We start from the raw sequence: 23,672 nt of genomic DNA on the forward strand, positions 1-23,672 counted from the left end.
CCCAGAATCCTAACCACTAGGCTACCAGGGAACTCCCAGTTTATCCTGTCTTTTAAGGCAGTGCTTCCCACCTGGGGGCCAAGGGAATCAAGGCTTGCCCTTGCAGCCAGCAGGAAGCTCTGCCTTAGGGACCATTCTAGTGGCATAGCTTTCAGGGGTAGGAGGCTGCTTACAGAGGTGGATCAGTCCAGCACAAAGCACCTGCAGTTCCACAACAGCTGAGGCAGTGTTTGGAAAAGGCAGATGACATGTTTTCCTTTACTGGCATTTTTAATTTGTTTTAAATTTAAAAGTAACATGTGGTTATTGAAAAAAGAAATTTCAAACAATACACAGGTATATAAAGTAAAAAGTCCATTCCCCTTTGGTTTCCCGTTTCCCCATCCCTCCCCCTAGTAAACATTTTCCATCCGAACTGTATTCTGTATATTTACAGACAGACAGACAGGAAATAGACTTTCCATGGGAACATGTAGATGTTGGATGGATGGATAGATAGATAGGATGAGTGAATGAATGAATGAATTTTTTAAGGGGCTCCTACTCTACATGCTTTTTTAGAACTTGCTTTTTCACCTAATCATGGCCATGAATAAATATCTTTTCAGGACAATATGAATTACTCTACCATGTTCTTCTTAATGACTGCATAGAGTTCCTTCCCAGGGCAGCTCATAGTCTGTGGTCTATTTAACCATTCCCTATTGATGTATATTTGGACTGTTTCCGAAATTTTACTGTCATAAATAGAGTTGCTGAATAACTTCTACCTTTATCCATGCTCACTTGAGTTTATATTCATTTTATTTTATTTTATTTTTGGCTGTGTTGGGTCTTTGTTGCTGTGCGTGGGCTTTCTCTAGTTGCAGTGAGCGGCAGCTGCTCTTCCTTGCGGTGCGCGGGCTACTCAGTGTGGTGGCTTCTCTTGTTGCAGAGCACGGGCTCTAGGTGCACGGACTTCAGTAGTTGTGGCGTGAGGGCTCAGTAGTTGTGGCTCGCAGGCTCTAGAGCGCAGGCTCAGCAGTTGTGGCGCACAGGCTTAGTTGCTCCACAACATGTGGGATCTTCCCAGACCAGGGCTCGAACCCATGTCCCCTGCATTGGCAGGCGGATTCTTAACCACTGTGCCACCAGGGAAGTCCTTGAGTTGATATTTCTGGGTAGATTTCTGTAGTAGGATTGAGGGAATAAAGGGTTTGTACATTTCATAAATTGCCAAACTGCTCTCTAAAAAGATCCCACCAGAGGGCTTCCCTGGTGGCGCAGTGGTTGAGAGTCCACCTGCCGATGCAGGGGACACGGGTTCGTGCCCCAGTCCGGGAAGATCCCACGTGCCGCGGAGCGGCTGGGCCCGTGAGCCATGGCCGTTGAGCCTGCACGTCTGGAGCCTGTGCTTCGCAACGGGAGAGGCCACAACAGTGAGAGGCCCGCGTATCGCAAAAAAAAAAAAAAAAAAAAAAAAAAAGATCCCGGGCTTCCCTGGTGGCGCAGTGGTTGAGAGTCCGCCTGCCGATGCAGGGGACACGGGTTCGTGCCCCGGTCCGGGAGGATCCCACGTGCCGCGGAGCGGCTGGGCCCATGAGCCATGGCTGCTGAGCCTGCGCGTCCGGAGCCTGTGCTCTGCAATGGGAGAGGCCACAACAGTGAGAGGCCCGCGTACCACAAAAAAAAAAAAAAAAAAGATCCCACCAGAGACTCCCTTGGTAAGGTGACAGTTGTCCCTTTCCCATGGAAAGTTAAGCCCAGAGGACAGAGTTTTGCAAATATCTTGCAACTGTTTCCACCTCTCCTGCCCACAGTCAGCCAAGCACTAGGCAACCCTTGGTGAGAGCAGATGGTCAGCATAGGCATGTCCTGACAGGTAATCCCACCCCTGCATCCCAACCCCCTGCAACTAATGGAGGGACCCCCACCTGCTCTGTCTGTTCCTAGCCTCATGGCTGATCTTTCCTGGACATTTGATCTAGAGATTTTTCCATAGGAAGAAGAGCAAGAGGCAAGGGTACCGTGGAGAGGAGGCCAGATAATAGTCATGAGAAACATTTGTGAGTCTTCGTGGAGGAGGCATGCTTAGACATTGTGGTTTGAAAATCTTGTGGGTTTCTCAGAAGGTGGGTCTGAGGGCTACTGGTCATGATCAAGGAAAGACTTAGAGCCTTGTCCCAGATGCTGTTGACTTGGGCACTCTTTCTGCAACTTCCAGACATCATCAGGAAGGGGACTAGAAATAATCATCTATGCATCAAATGGTGCATCTGGAAGGGACCTTGACACTATCAGTTCCTGTGTTTTGTTTTATATTTTACTTTTTTAAATGAAAAATTTCAAACCTAAAGAAAAATAGAATAATGTGATGAACACTCACACACCCACCACCTGAAATTAACAAGTATTAATGTCTGCTGTTTGCTGTATCTAATTTTATGCTATATACTATACAGGAAATTACAGATAATTACAACTTTTTACCCTTAAATACATCTCTAAACATTAAGTTCCTATGATTTAAATTTTAAAAAACTTTTTTTGGGGTGTGGGCCATGCTGCACAGCTTGCAGGATCTTAGTTCCCCCACCAGGGATCAAATCTGGGTGGGCCCACGGCAGTGGACTGCCAGGGAATTCCCAAGTTCCTGTGATTTTAAAAGCTCTTCTTTTTTAAAGCAGCAGAACCATTTTATTAAATGAAATATTCTGTGCATGTCCAGCAGATGGAGTTGTGCTTGAGACGTATCCAAGTGGAGATTTCGAGTAGGCAGTTGACCGTGTGTGTCTGGAGCTCTGGACAGAAGTAGGAAGTGGAGATATGGGTTTGGGATGTGTTTAAAGCCATAGGACTAAATGAGGTCAGTAAGAGAGTGAGTGGAGAGAGAAGGAGGAGAGGAGGCCCTGGACACTCCAGCATTGGAGAGAAGCCAGCAGAGGAGGCCAAGAGAGTGGCCTATGGAGTGAGAGAAGCAGGACGAAGAGTGTCTCTGGGGCCAAAAGAAGAAAGTGTTTCGAGAAAGAGGGAGTGGTCAGCTGTGCCTGCTGTTGAGAGACTGAGTAAGCTGAGGGCAGAGAACTGACCATTAAATTTCGTACAGATGGGGAACCAAGGCCCAGAAAAGGGTAAAGTGAGAACTAGAAGCACCCATCTAACATATAGACCTCACAGATTACAGATGAGGAAACTGAGGACCACAGAAGGAGGGTGACTTGCCTGAGATCACACAGTGAGTTAAATGGCAGAGCTGGGACTAGAGCCCAGGCCCCTTGGTGCCCCCAAGGGTGGACTTGACCTACCTAACACCAGCCTTCTCCCTCAGGCCTCAAGCTGGACCCTCAGGCCTCAGTTTCTTGCTGGTAATTCCTTTGCAGAGGATTACCAAATACCCATTGCTGCTGCAGAAAATTCTGGAGAACACACTCCCTGATGCCAGTGCCTACCCTGTCCTTCAGAGGGCTACCTCTGCCCTCCAGGACGTGGTCACCAACATCAATGAGTACAAGAGGCGCAAAGAAGTGGGTAAGGACTTGGGGCATTTAGGTGATACATGAGTGAGAATGCTTCTAGTTACAAAAAACTCATCTCAAACTGGCTTCACCAGTACAGGGAATATAGTAGCTCATGTAACCCACAAGTCCAGAAGTACTGTGGGCTTTAAGTAGGGTTTGATCAGGGTGCTGGCATCATTTCCCTGCAATTCTCTTGTCTCTGGCCTTTACTATGTGTCACCTTCCTTTTCAGGCTGGCCTCCCTCATAATAGTAAAGGGCTATTGCTGTCCTAAGACTCGCATCTGCACACCACATCCTCCAGGATAAGATGGGCCCTTTCTCCCCTTAGCTGTAAAAACTAAATTGGAGTTTCACTCTAATAGGACTCATTTGAGTCGTATGCTCACCCTGAACCAGTTGCCATGGTTAGGGTAATGCCATGAACTGATTGGCTTCAGCCTGGGTTATGTGCCCTTCTTTGAACCTATCACTGTGGCAGGGGATGGGGGGATTGTGTGAACTGGCTTATAACAGTCAGCACCCACCCCTTGAACTAAAGTGGAATCAATCTTATCTAAACCACATGTCTGCTATACTAAGAAATGAATACTGGGGAGGCAAAGAGCTGTGTATTTATCAGGGGTGAGGGTAAGAGGAGAAAGTGGGGAGGTTGCTGCCTCTGAAGTTGTTAAAACAGAAAGGTCTGGAAAGTGAAGCAGTGTCCCAAGTAGATGAAAGATTCAATTGCACAACTCAGACCGTGCAGTAATGATAATTTAGCTAATGTTTACTAAAGGCTAACTATGACATGTTTTTTTCAATCATTATCTTGTTTGGTCCTTACGATAGCCTTGAGGTTGGCAATGTTAGCCCCATTTCACAGTTGGGTAAAATGAGAGCTTAAGTCATTTGCTCCAGACCTATCATCTTATGTGATCTCCTAGCAATCCTGTGAGGTGGCTAGCCTCATTTACAGATGAGGAAACTGAGGCCTAAGAAGTCAAGCAGGCAGGAAGCTCTTCGGTCAGGGTGCTCACATCAGAGTGAGGACTCTGAGCCCTGTGCTTTTCCTCCGAGATTCACCATTCTAATGGGTGTGACTGACATCTGAGAAGAGGGCCCAAGAGATGCCTTGCCAGGTATGTCAGGGGCTCTTGCTTTCCCGGGTCAGCTCTGGTTCCTGTGCCCTCCTTCTCCTCTGTTGGTGCAGCCTCCAAGTACACCAAGGTGGAGCATCTGAGCCTCCGGGAGCGACTGGCCCGCATCAATATGCACACCCTTTCCAAGAAGACCACCCGGCTGAGCCATCTGCTGAAGCAGGAGGCGGGGCTCGTACCCAAGGTGAGCACAGACGGGAGGAAGGGTGGTATCCCAGCCATCCCAAGGGGCAAGACTGTGCAGTGCAGGGTCTTAGACTCCTTTCGGAGATGAGGAAACTGAGGCTGAGGGAGTGAACTTCCAGCATGCGTAGCCAGGACGAGGCAGAGTAGGCACCACCACTTGATTCTGGAGAGCCAGGGTGGGGCTTTCTCCTCTGCATCTTGTGCTGCTCTTTCTCTGGGGTCTCTTGATACAGATAGGAGATGTCTGGGTCTGGGCAAGGAACCAGCCTTGAATAGGTGCTAGTAGCAGCTCAGGTGGATTGAGTACTTACTCTGAACCAGGCATTAGTGGATCCACACAATGAAGTAAGTTCATACTATTCCCATATTGCAGATGAGGAAACAGGGTCAAAGAGAGTAAAACACTTGCCTAAGTTCACACAACCAGGAAGCAAGTGAACCAGGACTCACGGGCTCTTGTGTCTGATTCCATTGTCTGAATACAGAACCACCAAGCTGCACTTACTGCCTCTAACCGTCCCACTCAGTTTTGGGGCTGGAGGGACTGGCTCTGATGGGTGGGTCTGTGGTCCCTGGTAATAACTTGGGAAATGGGTGTACACTGGCCCCATGTGGATGTTCTCGGCCCTCATAAGCATAACTTTACTCTCAGACAGAAGACAAGGAATTTGATGACTTAGAAGAGAGTTTCCACTGGGTGTCGCTGTGTGTGACCGAGCTGAAGAACAATGTGGCTGCTTACCTGGATAATTTGGAGGTGAGGATCCTGTGGTTAATAGTGGGTAGGGTGGGGCGGGGCTGAGATCACCGGGGAAGGAGTCATGCAGGGCCCATTGAACAAGCTGACAAAGACACCAACTTCAGGAACCAAATGGAAGAGGTCATACAGTTGCTGGCTGGAGGCCAGAAGAGGGGCCGTTCGCAAGCACTCCTCCGCCCACAGGTCATCTGACTGGGGCAGCTTCTGAGTTCATTGAGTTCTCAGGGGGACCGTGTTCTCACTGGGTAGGGTCAGAATTCACTGGAATCAGAGCCCTCTGGAGGGATCCTGCCAGACCAGCACCCAGAGCAGGGCTGACGAACACAGGTGCTCAAAGGGACCAGGCAGGTAATATTGTTGACTGAAGTGTGCAGGTGTATAAGGCCTATTGTCTATTTATGAGACGTTTTTGGTAGAGTTCAGTATGTAGTAATAGTTGGAGTGTGAATGACCAAATAAATGAATGAACAGATAAAATGAAAGGGATGAGATATTCCTTGGCTCACAGGAGTTCCTGTGCGGGAATGTGGACCCAGTGCTGCCAGTTCTCCTGATTTGAAGGAAGAAGAAAACTGGAAATCCAGACCTTTAGGTGAAATCTCACCATGTGTTCATGTGAGAAGCTAATTAAATAAGAATTTAAATGTTATGTGGGCCCAAGAAAATATATTTCTGCAAACCACATTCAGCCCACAGGGACACCAGTTTGCATTCCCATCCAGCACATCACTTTCCTTTCACCAAAATTCCCCCTTCATTCTTGTCATGGGTGCTGACTCATTCCATCCACTCTGTCCCTTTTGCATGGTTTTGTTCTCAATCACGTCCATTTGCACAAACCAGCTCAGTCAGACAATAACAGGCTCTTTGGATAATAGGATTTGGGGTGGCATTATTGGAAGTATGTAGAAGGATGGAGGTCGTTCTACACTCCTCACTGTGGGGCACGTTCCCTGCTTGTTCCTGCTCCATCTTGGGGCCCCCAGAGGAAAGATCTGGACAGCACAGTGAAGCAGAAGAGGAAGGCCCTCAGAGAAAGAATGGAGGGGCCCTGAAAGAGAGAAACCAGAGGCCCATGAGAGACACATCTGGCTTTGCAGAGTAGAACAGATATTCGGAAGCATTAAGGCAGTATTTCCATAAATGCAGGACTTACACGATGGATACAGTGTTGACATGGAATCCCACAGTGAGAAAATGACTCTCTCTTTTAATCCTCAGAGTCCAGGAAAAGCCTCTTTTTCTGACATGTCTTAAATAAACAGGCAGAACAAGTCTCTGGCTGGAAACCTTCATCAGGCCATCACGCCCAGACAGAACTTAATAGCATTGTTTTTATAGCAGTTATTCTTACATGCTTATTTATGGCAATTATTACTGGCTTTCCCTTTATGGGAGTATCATAAGGTGGGTTTTTTTTTGGCCGTGCCATGTGGCTTGCAGAATCTTAAGTTTCCCGACCAGGGATTGAACCCAGGCCCTCGGCAGTGAAAGCACGAAGTCCTAACCACTGAACCACCAGGGAATTCCCCATAAGGTGTTTTTTTTTTTTTTAATGCATTGATTTAAATAGGGATGCTAGGTTGATTTAAGGAAAAATATTTTTTTTGAATTTTATTTTTTTATACAGCAGATTCTTATTAGTTATCTATTTTATACATATTAGTGTATACATGTCAATCCCAATCTCCCAATTCATCACACCCCCACCTCCACCACTTTCCCCCTTTGGTGTCCATACGTTTGTTCTCTACATCTGTGTCTCTATTTCTGCCGTGCAAACTGGTTCATCTGTGCCATTTTTCTAGGTTCCACATATATGTTAATATATGATATTTGTTTTTCTCTTTCTGAGTTACTTCACTCTGTATGACAGTCTCTAGATCCATCCACGTCTCTACAAATGACCCAATTTCGTTTAAGGAAAAATATTAATAGAACTCGAGGAACATGGACATGGCAAAAAAAAATCACAAAGGAGATATGCAAATGTGTGAAATCGAGGCAGCACTGAATAGGGAGAAAGATGTTGGCTCAGTCTAAGGAGGAACTTTCTAATCACCCAAGTTGTGCAAGGATAGAATAGGCTGTGTGCAGACACAGGGAGGGTGTGCAGACAGCCTGGGCACTTCTTCCGGTCTGTGGTGGAGGGGGATTCAGGTGTGAGATGGCGACGACGGGCCATGATTGGCTCTCTCATTTGACCCCATCTAGGCTTTCCTCCGCTTCCGGCCCCAGGAATACGATCTGGACATCCCTGGGGGGCCTGTGGTGCAGTACTGTTACCTGGCAAGAGACCTGCAGCTCCAGGCCTTCCCTGAGTTTGTGAGCAGAACTTCCCCTTTCTTTTTTTAGGCAGGTGGCAGAGCCTATAAGAATACTATTTAGAAGCCAGGCCTTCTGCATGACTGTCACATCCATAACAGCCCTGGATAGTCAGCAGGGCAGAGATGATTATTAGTGCATCTTCCTGATAAAAATAGCCCCAGCTAACATTTACTGACCCTTGTTATCTGCCAGGCACTGTGCTAAACTCTCCATTCTTCCCCTCATTTAATCCTCACAACACAGCTTACAGGGTAGATACTATTAATAGCTCCATTCTGCAGATGAGAGCTTGAGGCTCAGAGAGGGTGACCTCCCAGGTTATTCAGATGGTCAATGGCAAGGATCTGTGCCCCAAGGGCTATGCTTTTGACCACCATTCCATACAAAATTTTTTCAACATCTGTGCACAGTAACCGTATTAAGAAGTGACATATATATTGAATACTTATTCTGCGCTAGGCACTCTGCTAAGCTTGTTACATACATTGTCCCCATTTTTCAGATGGGCACATTGAGGCCCAGAAAGGTTAGATGTCGTGCTAGAGGTCACAGCTGGTCGGTGAGGGTGGGACTGGAGCCCAGTCCTGCCCACATCCAAAGCCCCTTCTCCCTGTGCCCCGCCCTCTGCCACCTCCTTCCTCAACTCCCAAGTTCACCTCTCCCCACAGAAGCAGCGGCTGGAAGCCCTGGTGTGGCAGCCATTGTGCAGCCTGGCCAGAGCCTTGGACGGCCCTCAGAATCTGATCAAGAAGCGTCTGGACAAACTACTGGACTTTGAGAGGGTGGAAGAGAAGCTGCTGGAGGTGGGCAGCATGACCTATGAGGAGGAGGCGGCCCGGCACATGTACGAGGCACTCAACTCCCTGCTAGTGGCTGAGCTCCCACAGTTTAAGCAGCTGGCCATGCAGTGGCTGGGCCAGATCCTGTGCACATTTGTGACCCTCCAGAGGGACCTTGCAAAGCAAGTGCTGCAGAGGGCAGAGGACAGCTTGGCCCAGGTAAGGCCTCTGGGACTGGGGTGCCCCTGGGGAATAGCCAGGCAGGGCCTGGTTGCCCCTTCAGCCAGCTGTTTGCAGGGGCTGGTCTGGGCCTTCCAACAGGTGCTTAGGAGGAGGTTGTGGGGACCTTCTGGATCTCTCTTATGCCTGTTCTCCCTCCATTAATAGAGTCAGACCATGAAAGCAAGGGTGGAACTGGGACTCCAGGCCACTCTCAGGCTCTGGGACTCAGAAGCACAGGAGGCTCTGCTGGGAAAATACAGGCCTTGGGGCCATTCCCTGGAGTGTATTAGAAGTAGGTAGCAGATGGGACTTCCCTGATGGCGCAGTCGTTAAGAATCTGCCTGCCAATGCAGGGGACACGGGTTCAAGCCCTGGTCCGGGAGGATCCCACATGCTGCGGAGCAACTAAGCCCGTGTGCCGCAACTACTGAGCCTGCGCTCTAAAGCCTGCGAGCCACAACTGCTGAGCCCGCGTGCCACAACTACTGAAGCCTGTGAGCTTGGAGCCCGTGCTCCACAACAAGAGAAGCCACCGCAATGAGAAGCCTGCACACTGCAGCGAAGAGTAGCCCCCACTCGCCGCAACTAGAGAAAGCCTGCGCACAGCAACGGAGACCCAATGCAGCCAAAAAAAAAACAAAACAAAAAGAAGTAGGTAACAGAGAAGACAGGGTCCTTTCTACACAGTCAGGAGTAAATGTCTCAAGCTGTGCTCCTGACACTGTTAACTACTTCTAGCAGCTGCCTCCTTGTGAGCACTTATGGTGCATCTGTTTGGAACACTTTCCATATATTGTCTCACTTAATCCTCACAATAACCCTACAGAATAGGTATTATTATTATTCTCGTTTCAAAAGGAAGCCAGGGCACAGAGGTTAAGCAGCTTGCCCAAAGCCACACAGCTAAGAGCTCAATTTGAATCCTGGCAGTTCAACTCCAGAGCCTGGGCTCTGAACCATAGCGCCCGACAGCCTGTCTGCTGAAAGCATAAATAGGTCACAAAGAGGTTTAGACACATCTCCAAGTGCAAACTTTGATTTTAGAATTTTGAAGATTGGGTTGGTATAGGAAAGAACTCTTAAATCTCTCTCTGATATCAACATCAGAGCTTAATGGCCTGTGGATCTAAGCTCTGGAGAAATTTCGGTACTGCTCATACCGCATGCTGTCTCCTGTGCTTCATGTGCCCCGGCTCAGCTTTCCCCATCCAATCTGTTGCATAAAAATTCCTCTAAAATTTGCCACCCACCCCCATCCCTACCTTTCCAACCCATAGTCTCACTCTGCGTCTGCAGCCTCCACTTCCAGTGCACCACTTCTGAGTGTGACCACGGTCCCTTTGCACAGACTCCTTCTTCAGCCCGGAATGTCCCTCCCCGTTGCCCCCATGCCTTTTGCAGTGCCTGGCCTATGGTGGGACCTGCCCAAATATGTGACGAATGAATCTCTCCATGAAGCTCTCAGAATCCCCCTCCTCCAGGTGGGAGAACCCACCTCTCCATCTTCTGTACCCCAGCAGCCCTTAGGATGTGCTTCTGCTAAGCGCTTATCAGAGCCTGCCTCCTGCTGGCCTGATGGATGAAGCCGGTTCCCCTCATTGAGCTTTTCTTCTTTTTGGCCCTCACAGCATTTAGTACAGAGTTCTGTCTCAGACACTCTTTTTTTTTTTTTTTTTTTTTCTGGTACTCTCACTGTTGTGGCCTCTCCCGTTGCGGGGCACAGGCTCCGGACGCGCAGGCTCAGCGGCCATAGCTCACGGGCCCAGCCGCTCCGCGGCATGTGGGATCTTCCCGGACCGGGGCACGAACCCATGTCCCCTGCACCGGCAGGTGGACTCTCAACCACCGCGCCACCAGGGAAGCCCAGACACTCTTTTTTTTTTTTTTTTTCCTTTTTGCAGTACGCTGGCCTCTCACTGTTGTGGCCTCTCCCATTGCGGAGCACAGCCTGCGGACGTGCAGGCTCAGCGGCCATGGCTCACGGGCCCAGCCGCTCCACGGCATGTGGGATCTTCCCGGACTGGGGCACGAACCCGTGTCCATTGCATCGGCAGGCGGACTCTCAACCACTGCACCACCAGGGAAGCCCCAGACACTCTTTTTGAATTAAGCCTGAACCATCTGCAAAAAGAAGCATTTCTCTTTCCTGAAGGCAGAGGGTAAATTTGATTAGATGACCTTTTCATTCTTCTCTCACCCTCTAGTTTTCTGTCCAGGGTGGCCAGCTCCCCTTGTATTTAGACGGGGATGTGCAGGGCTGGGGAGTGTTGTAGGATACAGTAATGGGGAAGTCAACTTCATAAGAGCAGAAAGAGGGCATTTCTTTTTTTCTTTTTCTTTCTTTTGGGGGGGTGGGGCTGCGCCGTGTAGCGTGCGGGGTCTTAGTTCCCCGACCAGGGATCGAACCCCATGCCCCCTGCATTGGGAGCACTGAGTCTTAAACTCTGGACCACCAGGGAAGTCCCAGAAAGAGGACATTTCTTGATTGATCCTGTAATACAGAATCTTAGGGCCTGTCAATGATTGATGCCAGCTTCCTGTGTGTGTCCCATGGCCCATTCACCTGGACAGTCCTGTGGAGCCTGGGAAAGGCCCACATGGTAGAACCTCAATCTGTCTTCATCCTGGGGGTAGGGGAAAGGCTCTGAGCTAGAATGAAGCGTGGTGATTTTGGTGACCAGCAGAGAGGACATGTCTCTGTTAGCTGTGGGGCCCTGGTCACTCTTAGGCTGTCTGGTGAGAATGCAGGAGATGACCAACAGGGCCAAGGTCCCGGGATGCACCATCGTTCAGAACTCTTCGGGTTCCAAACCAGCTCAGGCATAAAGACCTGTATAACTGGGAGGCCGAGGAGGGGATCAAGCCTCGGGCCCAGCTGCAGTCATTGTTGCCCAGCTGCAGTCAGTGTTGTCGAGGCTCTGACTTTCACTCCATCTCCTGGCTGTTTCCCTCTCTGGGTTGGCTTTATTGTCAAGCAGGCCTTTTCTGGAAAGTTGGAGAGAGTGGCTCCCAACAGCTCTAAGCGTTTATCTTTACATCTCAGAATCTAAGAGTCACCCTCTCATTCTCAGCCTTCATGTACTAAATCTGATGGGAGTGGGAGTTTGGGATTGACATGTACACACTGCTATATTTAACATAGATAACCAACAAGGACCTACTGTAAAAAAAAAAAAAAAGTAAAATTAAAAAGTAAAAAATAAATTAAAAATTTTTTTTAAAAATCTGATGGGTGGTTTCCAATTGGCCTTGCTTTGCTCCACTGTCTACTCCCTGACCGATCACAGTGCTTAGGAAAAGGGATGCCATGACGGTCAGTCCTGTGGCCAGGCACCAGGAGGGGTAATACCACTGGACCCCCAGAGAGGGACGCTTCCTTAAAGGAAGGTGGGGCAGTAGCCAGGCCAAAACAACAGCTGACCAAGACATAAAGGGCCATCCTAACACATCTGGGGCTGGAGTGTGGCTGTCAGGGTCTCCCTGTCCCCTCTCTCCCAAGGAGGGCTCTGATGACAGTGTCTGTCTCCACCTAGCTTCCCCACCACCGCATCTCTGATCCAGCCTTCAGGAAGCTGGTGGAGGATGCACTGGGCCGGACCGGTCATCAGCTTCACTCCTTTCAAGAGAACTTCGAGAAAGTGCTGCCACCTCTCACCAAACAAGTAAGCGTCCCTCCCTCCCCTGCAAAGACTATCCAGTCCTTCACCTGCCAGTGGAGTGAGGTCAATCCCCTATTTCCTTTCCCTTTTCTTTTCCCAGTGTTCCTCCCCCTCTCCTTTCTCTGTGAGCTGGGGATGGGGGTCGGGTGGGAATCTCTCTCTCTCTCTCTCTCTCTCTCTCTCTCTCTCTCTCTCTCTCTCTCTCTCTCTCTCTCTCTCACACACACACACACACACACACACACACACACACACACACACACACACACACACACACACACACACACACACACACACACACACACACACGCTCTTCATGGCCAGTAAGCATAAGAGCGCGCACACACACACATGCTTTTCTTTTTTTTAAATTTATTTATTTATTTATTTATTTATTTATTTATTTTTGGCTGTGTTGGGTCTTCGTTTCTGTGCGAGGGCTTTCTCCAGTTGCGGCAAGCGGGGGCCACTCTTCATCGCGGTGTGCGGGCCTCTCACTATCGTGGCCTCTTTTGTTGCGGAGCACAGGCTCCAGACGCGCAGGCTCAGTAGTTGTGGCTCACGGGCCTAGTTGCTCCACGGCATGTGGGATCTTCCTAGACCAGGGCTCGAACCCGTGTCCCCTGCATTAGCAGGCAGATTCTCAACCACTGCGCCACCAGGGAAGCCCCCACACACATGCTTTTCATGGCCAGTAAGCATAAGAGCGCACACACACACACACATGCTCTTCATGGCCAGTAAGCATAAGAGCACACACACACACACACACACGCTCTTCATGGCCAGTAAGCATAAGAGCGCGCGCACACACACATGCTTTTCTTTTTTTTTTTAAATTAATTAATTAATTAATTTATTTATTTTTGGCTGTGTTGGGTCTTCGTTTCTGTGCGAGGGCTTTCTCTAGTTGTGGCAAGCGGGGGCCACTCTTCATCGCGGTGTGCGGGCCTCTCACTATCGTGGCCTCTTTTGTTGCGGAGCACAGGCTCCAGACGCGCAGGCTCAGTAGTTGTGGCTCACGGGCCTAGTTGCTCCACGGCATGTGGGATCTTCCTAGACCAGGGCTCGAACCCGTGTCCCCTGCGTTAGCAGGCAGATTCTCAACCACTGCACCACCAGGGAAGCCCCCACACACATGCTTTTCATGGCCAGTAAGCATAAGAGCGCACACACACACACACATGCTCTTCATGGCCAGTAAGCATAAGAACGCACACACACACATACACACACACACGCTCTTCATGGCCAGTAAGCATAAGAGCACACACACACACACACACACACGCTCTTCATGGCCAGTAAGCATGAGAGCGCGCGCACACACACACACACACACACACACATGCTCTTCATGGCCAGTAAGCATAAGAGCAGGTCAGGAGGAGGAAAATGCAAACTTTTTTACTCTTAGGTGAGATTAGACATCATAATGGCTAAGTGGCATTTACAGCCTGAAACTTGGAACTTCTTCAAATTTTTCATCAAAATTTACTGTTTCCTCACCACCTTCTCATGGAACCTGCTTCAAATACCAGCATTCAGGATGAATAAAAAATTTGAATAAGAAGTCATTTATAATTTATTTTTGCTGTGGAATTTTTAATTGCAAAGGACAGTATCTCAGCTGCATTGTGGTTTACAAAACTTTGGCCAGCCAAAGTCTTTTTTTTTTTTTTTTGGTAAAACATTTTTCTCTAAAATATAGGGAAAGGGTATCTTGCAGTCCACTTGAAGAATTCTTCAAGAATATATAAAATATTGTGTAGTTACTTTTACTATATTTGAAAAGTAACTGAAGTAGCTGAAGGGAGCACGGGCTCCCAGAGCATCATGAAACCTGGTTTGAGAAAACAAACTGTATTTAGTCACGTGTGAGATGTGAAGTGAAGGGTCAGGAGACAGCTCCAAGATTCCCCAGAAGGGAGAAGGGGGCCCCAGAGACATAGGGGCAGTAAAGGAGCCCAGCAGAGCTGGACAGATACAGGTGGCCTTTGCACCTGGCCAGAGCACAGAGGACGTCAAAGACCATCAGAGGTGTATGTGCACTTCAAGTGGGGCTGGCTCCTCCTGGGGCCACAGCTGTCCCCACTTCCTCTCCCACCCTGAGATGCCCCAGCAGAGGACTCATCAGGGTTGCCTCATGGGCTCTGCAGCTTGGGGAGAGGAAGGGTGCAGAAAATCAAGAAGAGAGCAGCCACTCAGATGAGTCATGGAAACTTCTATCTTTTTCTACTTAAGACAAAATAACATTTTTCTTATTGGAAAAGCAATCCATGCTGATTGCAGAAAAAAAAAAAAAGAAGATACAGAAAAAATAAAAAACAAATGGGAACATCATAGTCCTGGTGTGTTGGTAGGAAGAGAGGAGACACCCCCCCAGCCCCACCCTCCCCACCTTCTCTCACCCACCCCTGCAACATGCACACACCCTCCTATAAATTCTTGAGTTATTTGGCTATGGGTACAGAACCCAGAGGAGTGAGGTGGCCACCCAGGACAGCAGAGTCCCAGTGAGATCTTTACAGGCCTCCCCGGTCCCTCCAGGGAGCACTGCTGTTCTCTGCACAGGTAGGGGCAGAGACTTGAGAAAGAAGGCAAACGTTTGCTACCCCATACTCCTGTTAACACCACCATTCTGAAAAAGAGCTACCCTGTCTCTACACTTCCATTTGAGGGCCTGTTTAGAAACCTGGAGTTCTCCTGGTTCTTGATCCTGATTCAGGAACCCATTGGAGGTAGGGGTAATGGCAGAGTCCATGCCCAAATGTCCCTGAAGGGCACCTCTGCCTACCTGTCTACACCCAGCACCTCTCCACCTGGAAATAATCATATAGAATATGATGAATATATATCCATCCATATATATCTAGCGAGAGAGAATATATAATAAATCTATATCCAACATTTTAAATTTCTTCTTTGTTTTACAAAAAGGGGACAATCGCCTGAGTCCTTTCTTGTTGATACTTTAGCTGGAAGCAGTGAATGAAAAAACAAAGGCAGTGCCAGGAGATTTTTGGATGCTCTGAAAATACACTGAATCATTCTCTTCAACTAGATGGCATTTTCCGTCAGGGAAAATCTGTTTCTACTATACCATTCACAAGGCTTACCATGCCTTGTACATGGTAGGGGGCTCAATAAATACTTGTGACCTCAAAACACATGGAATAAAAAACCACATTCTCTTTGTTCACACATGTGTCTACATGTGCTGGCCCTGTGCTGGCTGTTTAAGATGCCAGGCGAGTAAGGCCTGGTGCCCACATGAAGCTCATAGTTTTGCTCATTGGGGTTAAAAGACGTGTGTCAGGCATTTTCCTGTGGGACAGCTTAGCTTGATGCTCTGGGCAGAATTGAGGCCCCAGTCCTGGAGTTCTGTAATGGAGAGATTCAGAAACTGCCTTAGGAGTTTAGAAAACCCAAGAAGTTTAGACCAGAGAAGGATTTTAGAAGTTAAGTTAGAAGTTTCTTCTGAAATGCCTTTGGATACTAAGAGCATGTGTTTCTCATCTGATCCAGCCATCTATTAATGAGGACACGGTTGCCCCGACTGGGATGGACCGATGGGCAGCAGAGGTGTGCTTGGCCCAGGACACCTCGCTGTCAGCACGTGGGCCAACATTGGCGCCAGCTTTAACACTCCAGCACCAACACCTGCGTCTGTCTCTGTCCTTTCTCTCCTAGCCACTCCTTCCAGGGGCTGAACGCCAGGTGCAGGCTCTCCTGAGCAGGTATGGCCCGGGAAAGCTGTACCAGGTGACAAGCAACATCAGCGGGGCTGGGACTCTGGACCTGACTTTGCCTCGGGGCCACATCATAGCCCTCCTTCAAGACAAGGACACCAAAGGCAACAGCAGCCGATGGCTGGTGGACACCGGAGGTACGTGGGACTTCATGGGCACTTCCCAACCCTTTGGGAAAACTGTCCAACAGGAGCCAGTGGGGAGACATAGGCACTCTTGTGGGCAGGGGTGCAAATCCAGGATGGGAATGAACACAGGTGAACATGGAGGGCGTGGGGTACAGCCGGCTTAGTGTGGTGCATGATATGCCAAAAAGAGAAATTCAGTCTTACATTGCAATATCCATTACCAAGCACCTACTGTGTGCTGGGTGCTGTGTAAGGAAGACAAAGATCTGCCTTGGGGACCTCACAGATCATTTGTGTAGAGAGAACTCAGCATCACCTTGAAGGACGGAGAAGGGATGGAGATACGCAGAGAAGGGACGTTTAGATCCTGACTGTGTGGACAGAAGTCTGACATCCAGAACAAGGGAGGTGTTATCCTGTTCCCTCTGCACTGGTCATGTCCCTGGGTGTGCTGCTTAGACGTAGGGGCCCCAGAAGGGAGCGGGGCAGGAGGCAAGGAGCACCATGAACCCAGGAGGAGAAGGCCCAGCAGAGTGTCTTCCACAGAGGGGCATGTGACCCACAAGATGAGGTTTACACAGGATTACTGGGAGGGGATCTGCCAACAGTTTTCCCCCTTCAGACATTTTATTTTAATTCAGTATTTTAATGTGTATTAGAAAAAATATAACTAGCACAGAAACCCGTGATTTTATTCATTATTATATAGTACAACACTAAGGGTTTTTTTGGGTTTTTTTTAACACTAAGTTTTAAAAAGTGCGTTTATAAAAAAAATTAAGAAGATGGTACAAATCTGGCAAGAATCATGAAAGGGTCAAATCCTAACTCAAGTTGAAAAACAGCTGAATGGGGATTAAAATAAGGTCCCTGGGGTCAAGAGGACCGGGTTTGGGCCCCAACTCTGCGCTGTACTAACTGCATGATCCCGGAGGAGTTATGGAGCCTCTCTGAGCTCGGTTGGCTCAGCCATATAATGGAGATAACAATACGGACCTCGAGAGTTGATGGAAAGACTAGGTGATCAGATGCCAGTTCTGGCACCAAGCAAGCTCTCAGGAGGTGATGGCCATTCACAGTGACAGCAACCAGAGCACCACTGGAGTAGCTGTTACACGAGAAAGAACTGGGGGCACTTGGAGAAGAGAAAGGCAATTTCTGCCTCCTGGGAAAGGCAGTCCTGCGGTGAGGAAGTGGCCTTGCTTGGAAAGGATACCAGTGGTGCCAGCACCAGGAAAATAGTTTTCATACCATTCCAAGGAAGAACTTTTTATCTCTGCCAGAGCTGTTCCAAATGGAGTGGGCTGCCTCTGCAAGGAATGAGCTCACTGTCACTGGGGTGAACAAGCAGAAGCTAGAAAGAGTGAGTGCAGGGTGCGGGGGGTGGGGCAGTTTGTGAGGTTCCGAGATAACCTTTTGAGGTCCATTTTAGTGTGAAGAAGCTGTATTGGAGATATTCACATCCATGAATGGTGGTGACTTCCTCTACCTCTGAAAGGGATGGGCAGTGTGATCCACAGCCAGATAACGTTCTATGTGTCCTGCAGGACATCGAGGGTATGTGCCAGCTGGGAAACTGGAGCTGTACCACGTGGTCCCCTGTGAGGAGGAGCTCAGAGGGCAGGCGAGGCCTCACAGGGACTCCCAACGTCAGACTCCAGAGCCCACCTTGGCCCCTGTCCCTTCTGTCCCAGCAGTGACCCAGGTGAGCCTGGAAGAGGGCGGGGGGGTGGTTCACATCCCCATGGCCATCTGGAGTGGGGCTTTGATTTTCCTCCTGTCCAGAGGGGCTACCACCCTGTGAGGCCAGGGCCTTGGTCAGTGGCCACACCAGTGTCCTGGCCAGGGTGGGACCTGGAGAAAGGAGCCTCTCGTCCTTGCCACATCAAGAGCAGGGAGTTAATCCCTCACTCCCCATTAGCAGAGCACGTGGGATTATTTCGTTCATTCGTTTGTTCATGCATTTGTTCATTTATTCAGTATTCACCAGGCACTGTGCTAGATAAGAGATGCAGTGATGAGCAGAAGTCAACCTTGGCCCTTGCCTTCCTCAGATTTATAATCTGGGAGGTGGGGAAAACAGCGATTAATAAAATAACCATATAAATAATCACAGTTCTATTAGTGCTAAGTGCCAGAGCCTTAGGTGTGGGAGAGGTTCAGGGAAGGTCTTTCTGAGAAGAATCATGCTTTTGCTCAGATTTGAAGGGTGGTTAGGAAGTAATTGGATAAATGGTTGTGGATGGGAAGAGCTTCCCAGAAAGCATGCCCAGTGAATGCAAAGGCCCAGGGCTGGGGAGGACAGGGTGAGTGAGGAACTGAGTGGAGCCAGTGGGGCTGGGACGGTGAGGGTGGTGGGCTGGAGAGGTGGGCGGGGCCAGCCAGCAGGGCCTGTGGCCTTGGTGAGGGTGTCGGCCTTCCCTTAAAAGCCATGGGAGGAGGGCTTCCCTGGTGGCGCAGTGGTTGAGAGTCCGCCTGCCGATGCAGGGGATGTGGGTTCGTGCCCCGGTCCGGGAGGATCCCACATGCCGCGGAGCGGCTGGGCCCGTGAGCCATGGCCGCTGAGCCTGCGCGTCCAGAGCCTGTGCTCCGCAACGAGAGAGGCCACAACAATGAGAGGCCCGCGTACCGCAAAAAAAAAAAAGCCATGGGAAACTTGTACATGCATGTTCGTCACAGCATTATTCATAACAGCCCCAAAGTGGAAACAACCCATGTCCATCAACTGATGAAGGAATTAACAAAGTGTGGCACATTCACACAATCAAGTATTATTCAGCCATAAGAAAGAATGAAGTGCCGACACATGCTACCACATGTAGCTCGGTAGAGAAGGCCATGTAATGTATGATTCTCTATACAAAATGTCCTGGATAGACAATTGCATAGAGACAGAAAGTAGATCAGTGGTTGGCAGAGGCTGGGGGCAGGGGGAATGGGAAGTGACTGCTAAGTGCTCTAGGGTCTCTTTTTGAGATGATGAAGATGTTCTGGAATTAGATAATGGTGATGGTGGCATAACCTTGGGAACATGTTAAAAACTACTTTATTGTACACTTTGAAAGGGTGAATGTATGCATGTGAATTATATCTCAAAACAAAAAAGTGTTGGGAAGGCTTTTCGGGGCAGAAGCTTAGTGGGGTCACTGTGAGGGCTGATTGAGGTAGTTAGCTGGTTGGCACATGTGAGCCTCAGTAAATGGAGGCTGCACTCACAGTTATAAAGGAGGAGCTTCACAGGTGATGGATGAACAACAGAAAGGACCCAGGCTGAGGGGTGGGAGCCCAGAGGCTTGCAGTGAATAGCCAGGGGATGCCGCAGGCTAGGGTGGCTGGGGGAGCCTGGAGTGGGCTGCAGGAGGGCTGCATAGAAGCCTGCGGAAGCTGTGATGTACAGCTGTGGCACATGCTGGGAAGGCTCTCAGGCCAGTGCTGGGAGCCTTAGCTAGAAGTGGTACACCAGGGCTGCCTCCTGTTGGACATACCCACCCATCAGCAAAGAACCCACAGGGATCCCTCCAGAGAGCCTGGCCACCCAACTCAGTCTCAGTGGCCGCCAGTGTGGGTAGTGTCCCAGAACACCCGCCCAGGGGCTCACGTGGTGAGCTCAGCCGTCCATCTGCCCAGACACAGCAGCCGCTTCCTCTTTGGTCATGGGGCTGCTCAGTGGGACTCACATGAGGTCATCCCAGTTCCCCCTTGCCCCTGACGGTTCCTGAGCCTTGGCACACAGTAGTAAAAGTCATGGTAAAAATAGCGAAAACAGCCTGCATTTGTTGAGCCCTTACTATGTACCAGGCACAGGCATCCATTCATTAAATTCCCACAATTACCTGGAGGGAAGGATATCATTACTTCCATTTCACAGATGATGAGAATGAGGCCCAGGGAGGTGAAATATCAGCCTAACAAATGCCCTCTCCTCCAATTTTTTTTTTTTTTTTTTTTGCCTTTCAACAAAGTCACCTAACCTCCTTCCTGTCTCTGCTCCAAGCTGGGAAACTGGCCTGGGCAGATGACACCCTTTGATCTGAGGAGGGTGGTGGGAAGGGATGCTGAGTCCCCTGCTCAGTGAGATGGCAGCAGTGGACTGAGAGCACCCCTTCTGAGGTCAGACAGGCCAGCTTCACTGCTCTGTGATTTTGAATAAGTTCCTTGACTTCTCTGAGTCTCAATTTCCTTATCTGAAAAATGGGGCAAACAGAATTATAGAATTGTGAAAATCAAAACCAGGCAAAGAGCCTGCCACATAGTAGCTATTAGCAGTGGGAGTGGCAGAAGTAGCCAATGGCTTTGGACAAAGGATGTATTTGGGAGGCAATGACTGCTCAGCGATGGGGACTGAGTCGGGTGGGAGGGAAGAGGATAAACAGCTTCTCTAGGTCAGGTTTGTGTGTCCTCCCACCCTGACCATTTCTGTGTCACTCCCCGTGTGTTTCAGGTGGTGGCAGTGTACCCCTTTGTGGCCAGAAGCAGCCATGAAGTGAGTCTGCAGGCAGGCCAGCAGGTGACTGTCCTGGAGGCCCAGGACAAGAAGGGGAATCCAGAATGGAGCCTTGTGGAAGTGAACGGACAGAGGGGCTATGTGCCTTCCAGCTTCCTGGCCAGGGCCCCAGGTCCAGCTCTGTGGGGCTGGAGTCTTCCCTCTTAGGGTGCCCTCCTTGGAGCCCATGTTCCAAGAGGCTTAGAGGCTGTGACCCTGGGAGGGAAAAGAAGCAAAGAGAAGGTGGGGTGGATGGGGAAATCAGGTCAGGGTGGGGTGAAGGGTACCCAGAAGGCAGCCAGAAGAGGTAGGTGGGCCTTGCAGAGTGCCTGGCGTGGGGGTGGACATGAAAGGCTCCAACCAGGACGGCTCATTATGTCTGCATGAAGAGGGCGTTCCAACCTGAGTCACAACACCTGGGATGGCAGGTCACAGCTGATTGGCCAGGACTTGCTTATGGCCAATCTTACCTGTGCCCCGTCTGTTCCCGCCCATGGGAGTGGGTCACCCAGGTGAGCTTTACCTGTGCACCGTGTGGTTGCATGGAGGCACACTGGAGAGTCCAGAACCGCCTGGCCTGGCAGTTCACTTCCTTCCTGTGGTATAAAGAGATACAACAGCCGACCAGTCAGCTTGTATTTCTCCATGCTGGGAGCTGAGTTATCTTGGGCGATGAACCCCTGGGAGCCCTCTCTAGCAAGGGAACGAGGGCTTGTTGGGGCAGTGGAGAGGTTCCCAGGAGACTTTTGGCTGTGCCAAGGAGTAGGTGTGAGCAAGTCACGATTCTGGAATGTGTTAAGGCAAATGCAGAGGCTGCTCCAGGGAAGAGGGGATTTTTGAGGGTGTGTTAGGTGGGGTGTGTGAGGCTGTTAGCAGAAGTTGTACACTGCTGCTGTGTTCTCTGGATTAGGAGACAGAGGGGTATGCAAGTCATAGAGGAAACTCTGTGAAGCAGGTAACTAAAGGCCTGGTGGGTGGGTAATGACTTGGTTTCCTGTTTCTGGAAGAAGGGGAGCCAGTGGAACCCCCAGTGGTTTCAGGAGGCTGCTGAGGGCTTGGAGGCAACAGTGGAGGTGATGTCAGTTGGCTGTGGCCCCTCAGACATAGGACACAACCTCAGTTTTCCCATCTATAAAGACCTAACTCATAGGCTTGTGGTGAGAATGACATGATGCTAAGGATGTGGAAGCTCCTTGCAAGTCGTGAAGTGTGATATAAATGTAAATTGCAGGATGTCTAGGAAGTGGTCTCAGGATGGCCCCAGCCATCGGCTGGCCACTCACCATGCCCATGGCCATGATGGACATTATTAATCACTGTGGCATCCTTTCCCATAAACCCAGGATCCCTCCCAACGCTGCAATCTAGGTAAACAAACTCTTGAACTTGGTGAGATCAAACTTATTGTCATCCCTTTCTAGAACTTAGAAATTGAAGCCCCTCAAAACAGTTCCTGTTCAAGGAAGACTGACCGCTGGGGCAAATTTGGGTGCAGCCGCTATTGGATCATCATCTCTAGGTTGTAACTTGGGGCTCACATAAATTGCAAGATTCACAGGAGAGAGAAAAGGTGATCCATTGTAACTTTTAAAACAAATTACAGATCGTTTAAAAATATATTACAGAGAGGGCAGAGTCAAGATGGTGTACTAGGAGGACGCGGAATTCGCGTCTCCTCACAACTAGGGCACCTACCGGGCACCAGTGGGCGACCACGGACATCTAAGGGGACGGGAGGAACCTACAGTGACCGGGTAGGACGTGGGGCGTGGGGGGAGTGAAGGGGGAGGAGAAGTGGAGGCGGGAGGGGACTGGCACCCTGAGGGGCGGCTGGGGGAGGGGAAGGGATCCCATGCCCAAAGAGGGAAATTGGGGACCCATTGGGAGGGCAGAGGATCAAAAAGGAGCATGGCCAGGTTTCCCCTACCCACTTAGGCCCCCAGGAACCTGCTGAGATTCTGGGCCTGATCCTCTGCCCACCGAGGACCCCTCCAGCCGCGTGGGTCCTGAGGGAGTGGGAGGGAGGGAAGAGGGAGCAAAAGTAAAGGCCGGACCTCCGGGACCAGCACCCCTGAAGGGTGGCTAAGGGAGGGGAGGAGTTCCTACACCCAGCGGGACCCACCCATGGTTAGGGGTCCAGCTGTGATGGGGGAGACCCTGGGGGAGATGGTGGGGTAGGGGCACGAAGGAACGGAAGGGAACGTGGTCAGTTGGAGCCCCGTTGGGCTCCCGGGCCTAATCCTCTACCCTTGGAGCCTCCCTCCTGCCGTGCAAAGCCCGAGCCCTGGCCCTACAACCCCACCCAGGGCCCTACCTCTACACTCAGAGACCCCGTCCAATGTGCTGGGCCTAAACCCCACCCACACACCCTCACTCAGGGCCCTACCCCCAAACTCCGGAACTCCACACTCCAAAGGCCCCCCTTTCCACGTGTTGCCTCTCTCCTCTGTGCAGATCCTAAGCACAGGCCCTGCCCCATGCTTGAATGTCCCCCTACCTGCCTAGGTCCCGACCCACCCTAAACCCCACCCCTGCCTAAGTTCCACCCCTGCCTAAACTCTGCCCACATAGCCAAGGCTTTTTTTTTTTCCTCTTTTAGATTGGGGTTCTGTTTTACCTTGTTGATTCATTATTTTTCCTAATATATTTTTTATCTTTCTAATTTTATTTTGTTTTTTATTCTTTGATCTTGTACTGCTCCTTTTCTTCTTCTTCTTTTTTTTTTTTACCACACCATGAA

At 49.9% G+C, this 23,672-nt stretch overlaps 1 protein-coding gene across 3 annotated transcripts in view; it reads left to right on the top strand.

The window, feature by feature from the left end:
* ARHGEF37 (Rho guanine nucleotide exchange factor 37) overlaps window positions 1–23,672 on the top strand; it is a 66,875-nt gene that overhangs the window by 36,261 nt on the left and 6,942 nt on the right. The window contains exons 5-13 of one of the 3 annotated variants that reach the window (XM_081233608.1): window positions 3,308–3,507; window positions 4,689–4,819; window positions 5,474–5,578; window positions 7,796–7,906; window positions 8,581–8,907; window positions 12,444–12,572; window positions 16,263–16,458; window positions 17,997–18,154; window positions 20,891–22,686. In XM_081233608.1, the coding sequence (XP_081089734.1) occupies window positions 3,308–3,507; window positions 4,689–4,819; window positions 5,474–5,578; window positions 7,796–7,906; window positions 8,581–8,907; window positions 12,444–12,572; window positions 16,263–16,458; window positions 17,997–18,154; window positions 20,891–21,100 (1,567 nt within the window). In that variant the 3' untranslated portion in view covers window positions 21,101–22,686. Of the gene's footprint in view, window positions 1–3,307; window positions 3,508–4,688; window positions 4,820–5,473; window positions 5,579–7,795; window positions 7,907–8,577; window positions 8,908–12,443; window positions 12,573–16,262; window positions 16,459–17,996; window positions 18,155–20,890; window positions 22,687–23,672 lie in introns of all 3 variants that reach the window. The other 2 variants (XM_081233607.1, XM_081233609.1) reach the window with 2 other exon arrangements.

Source organism: Mesoplodon bidens (genome assembly GCF_964165515.1).
Source record: "Mesoplodon bidens genome assembly, chromosome: 4".
NCBI lineage: Eukaryota > Metazoa > Chordata > Mammalia > Artiodactyla > Ziphiidae > Mesoplodon > Mesoplodon bidens.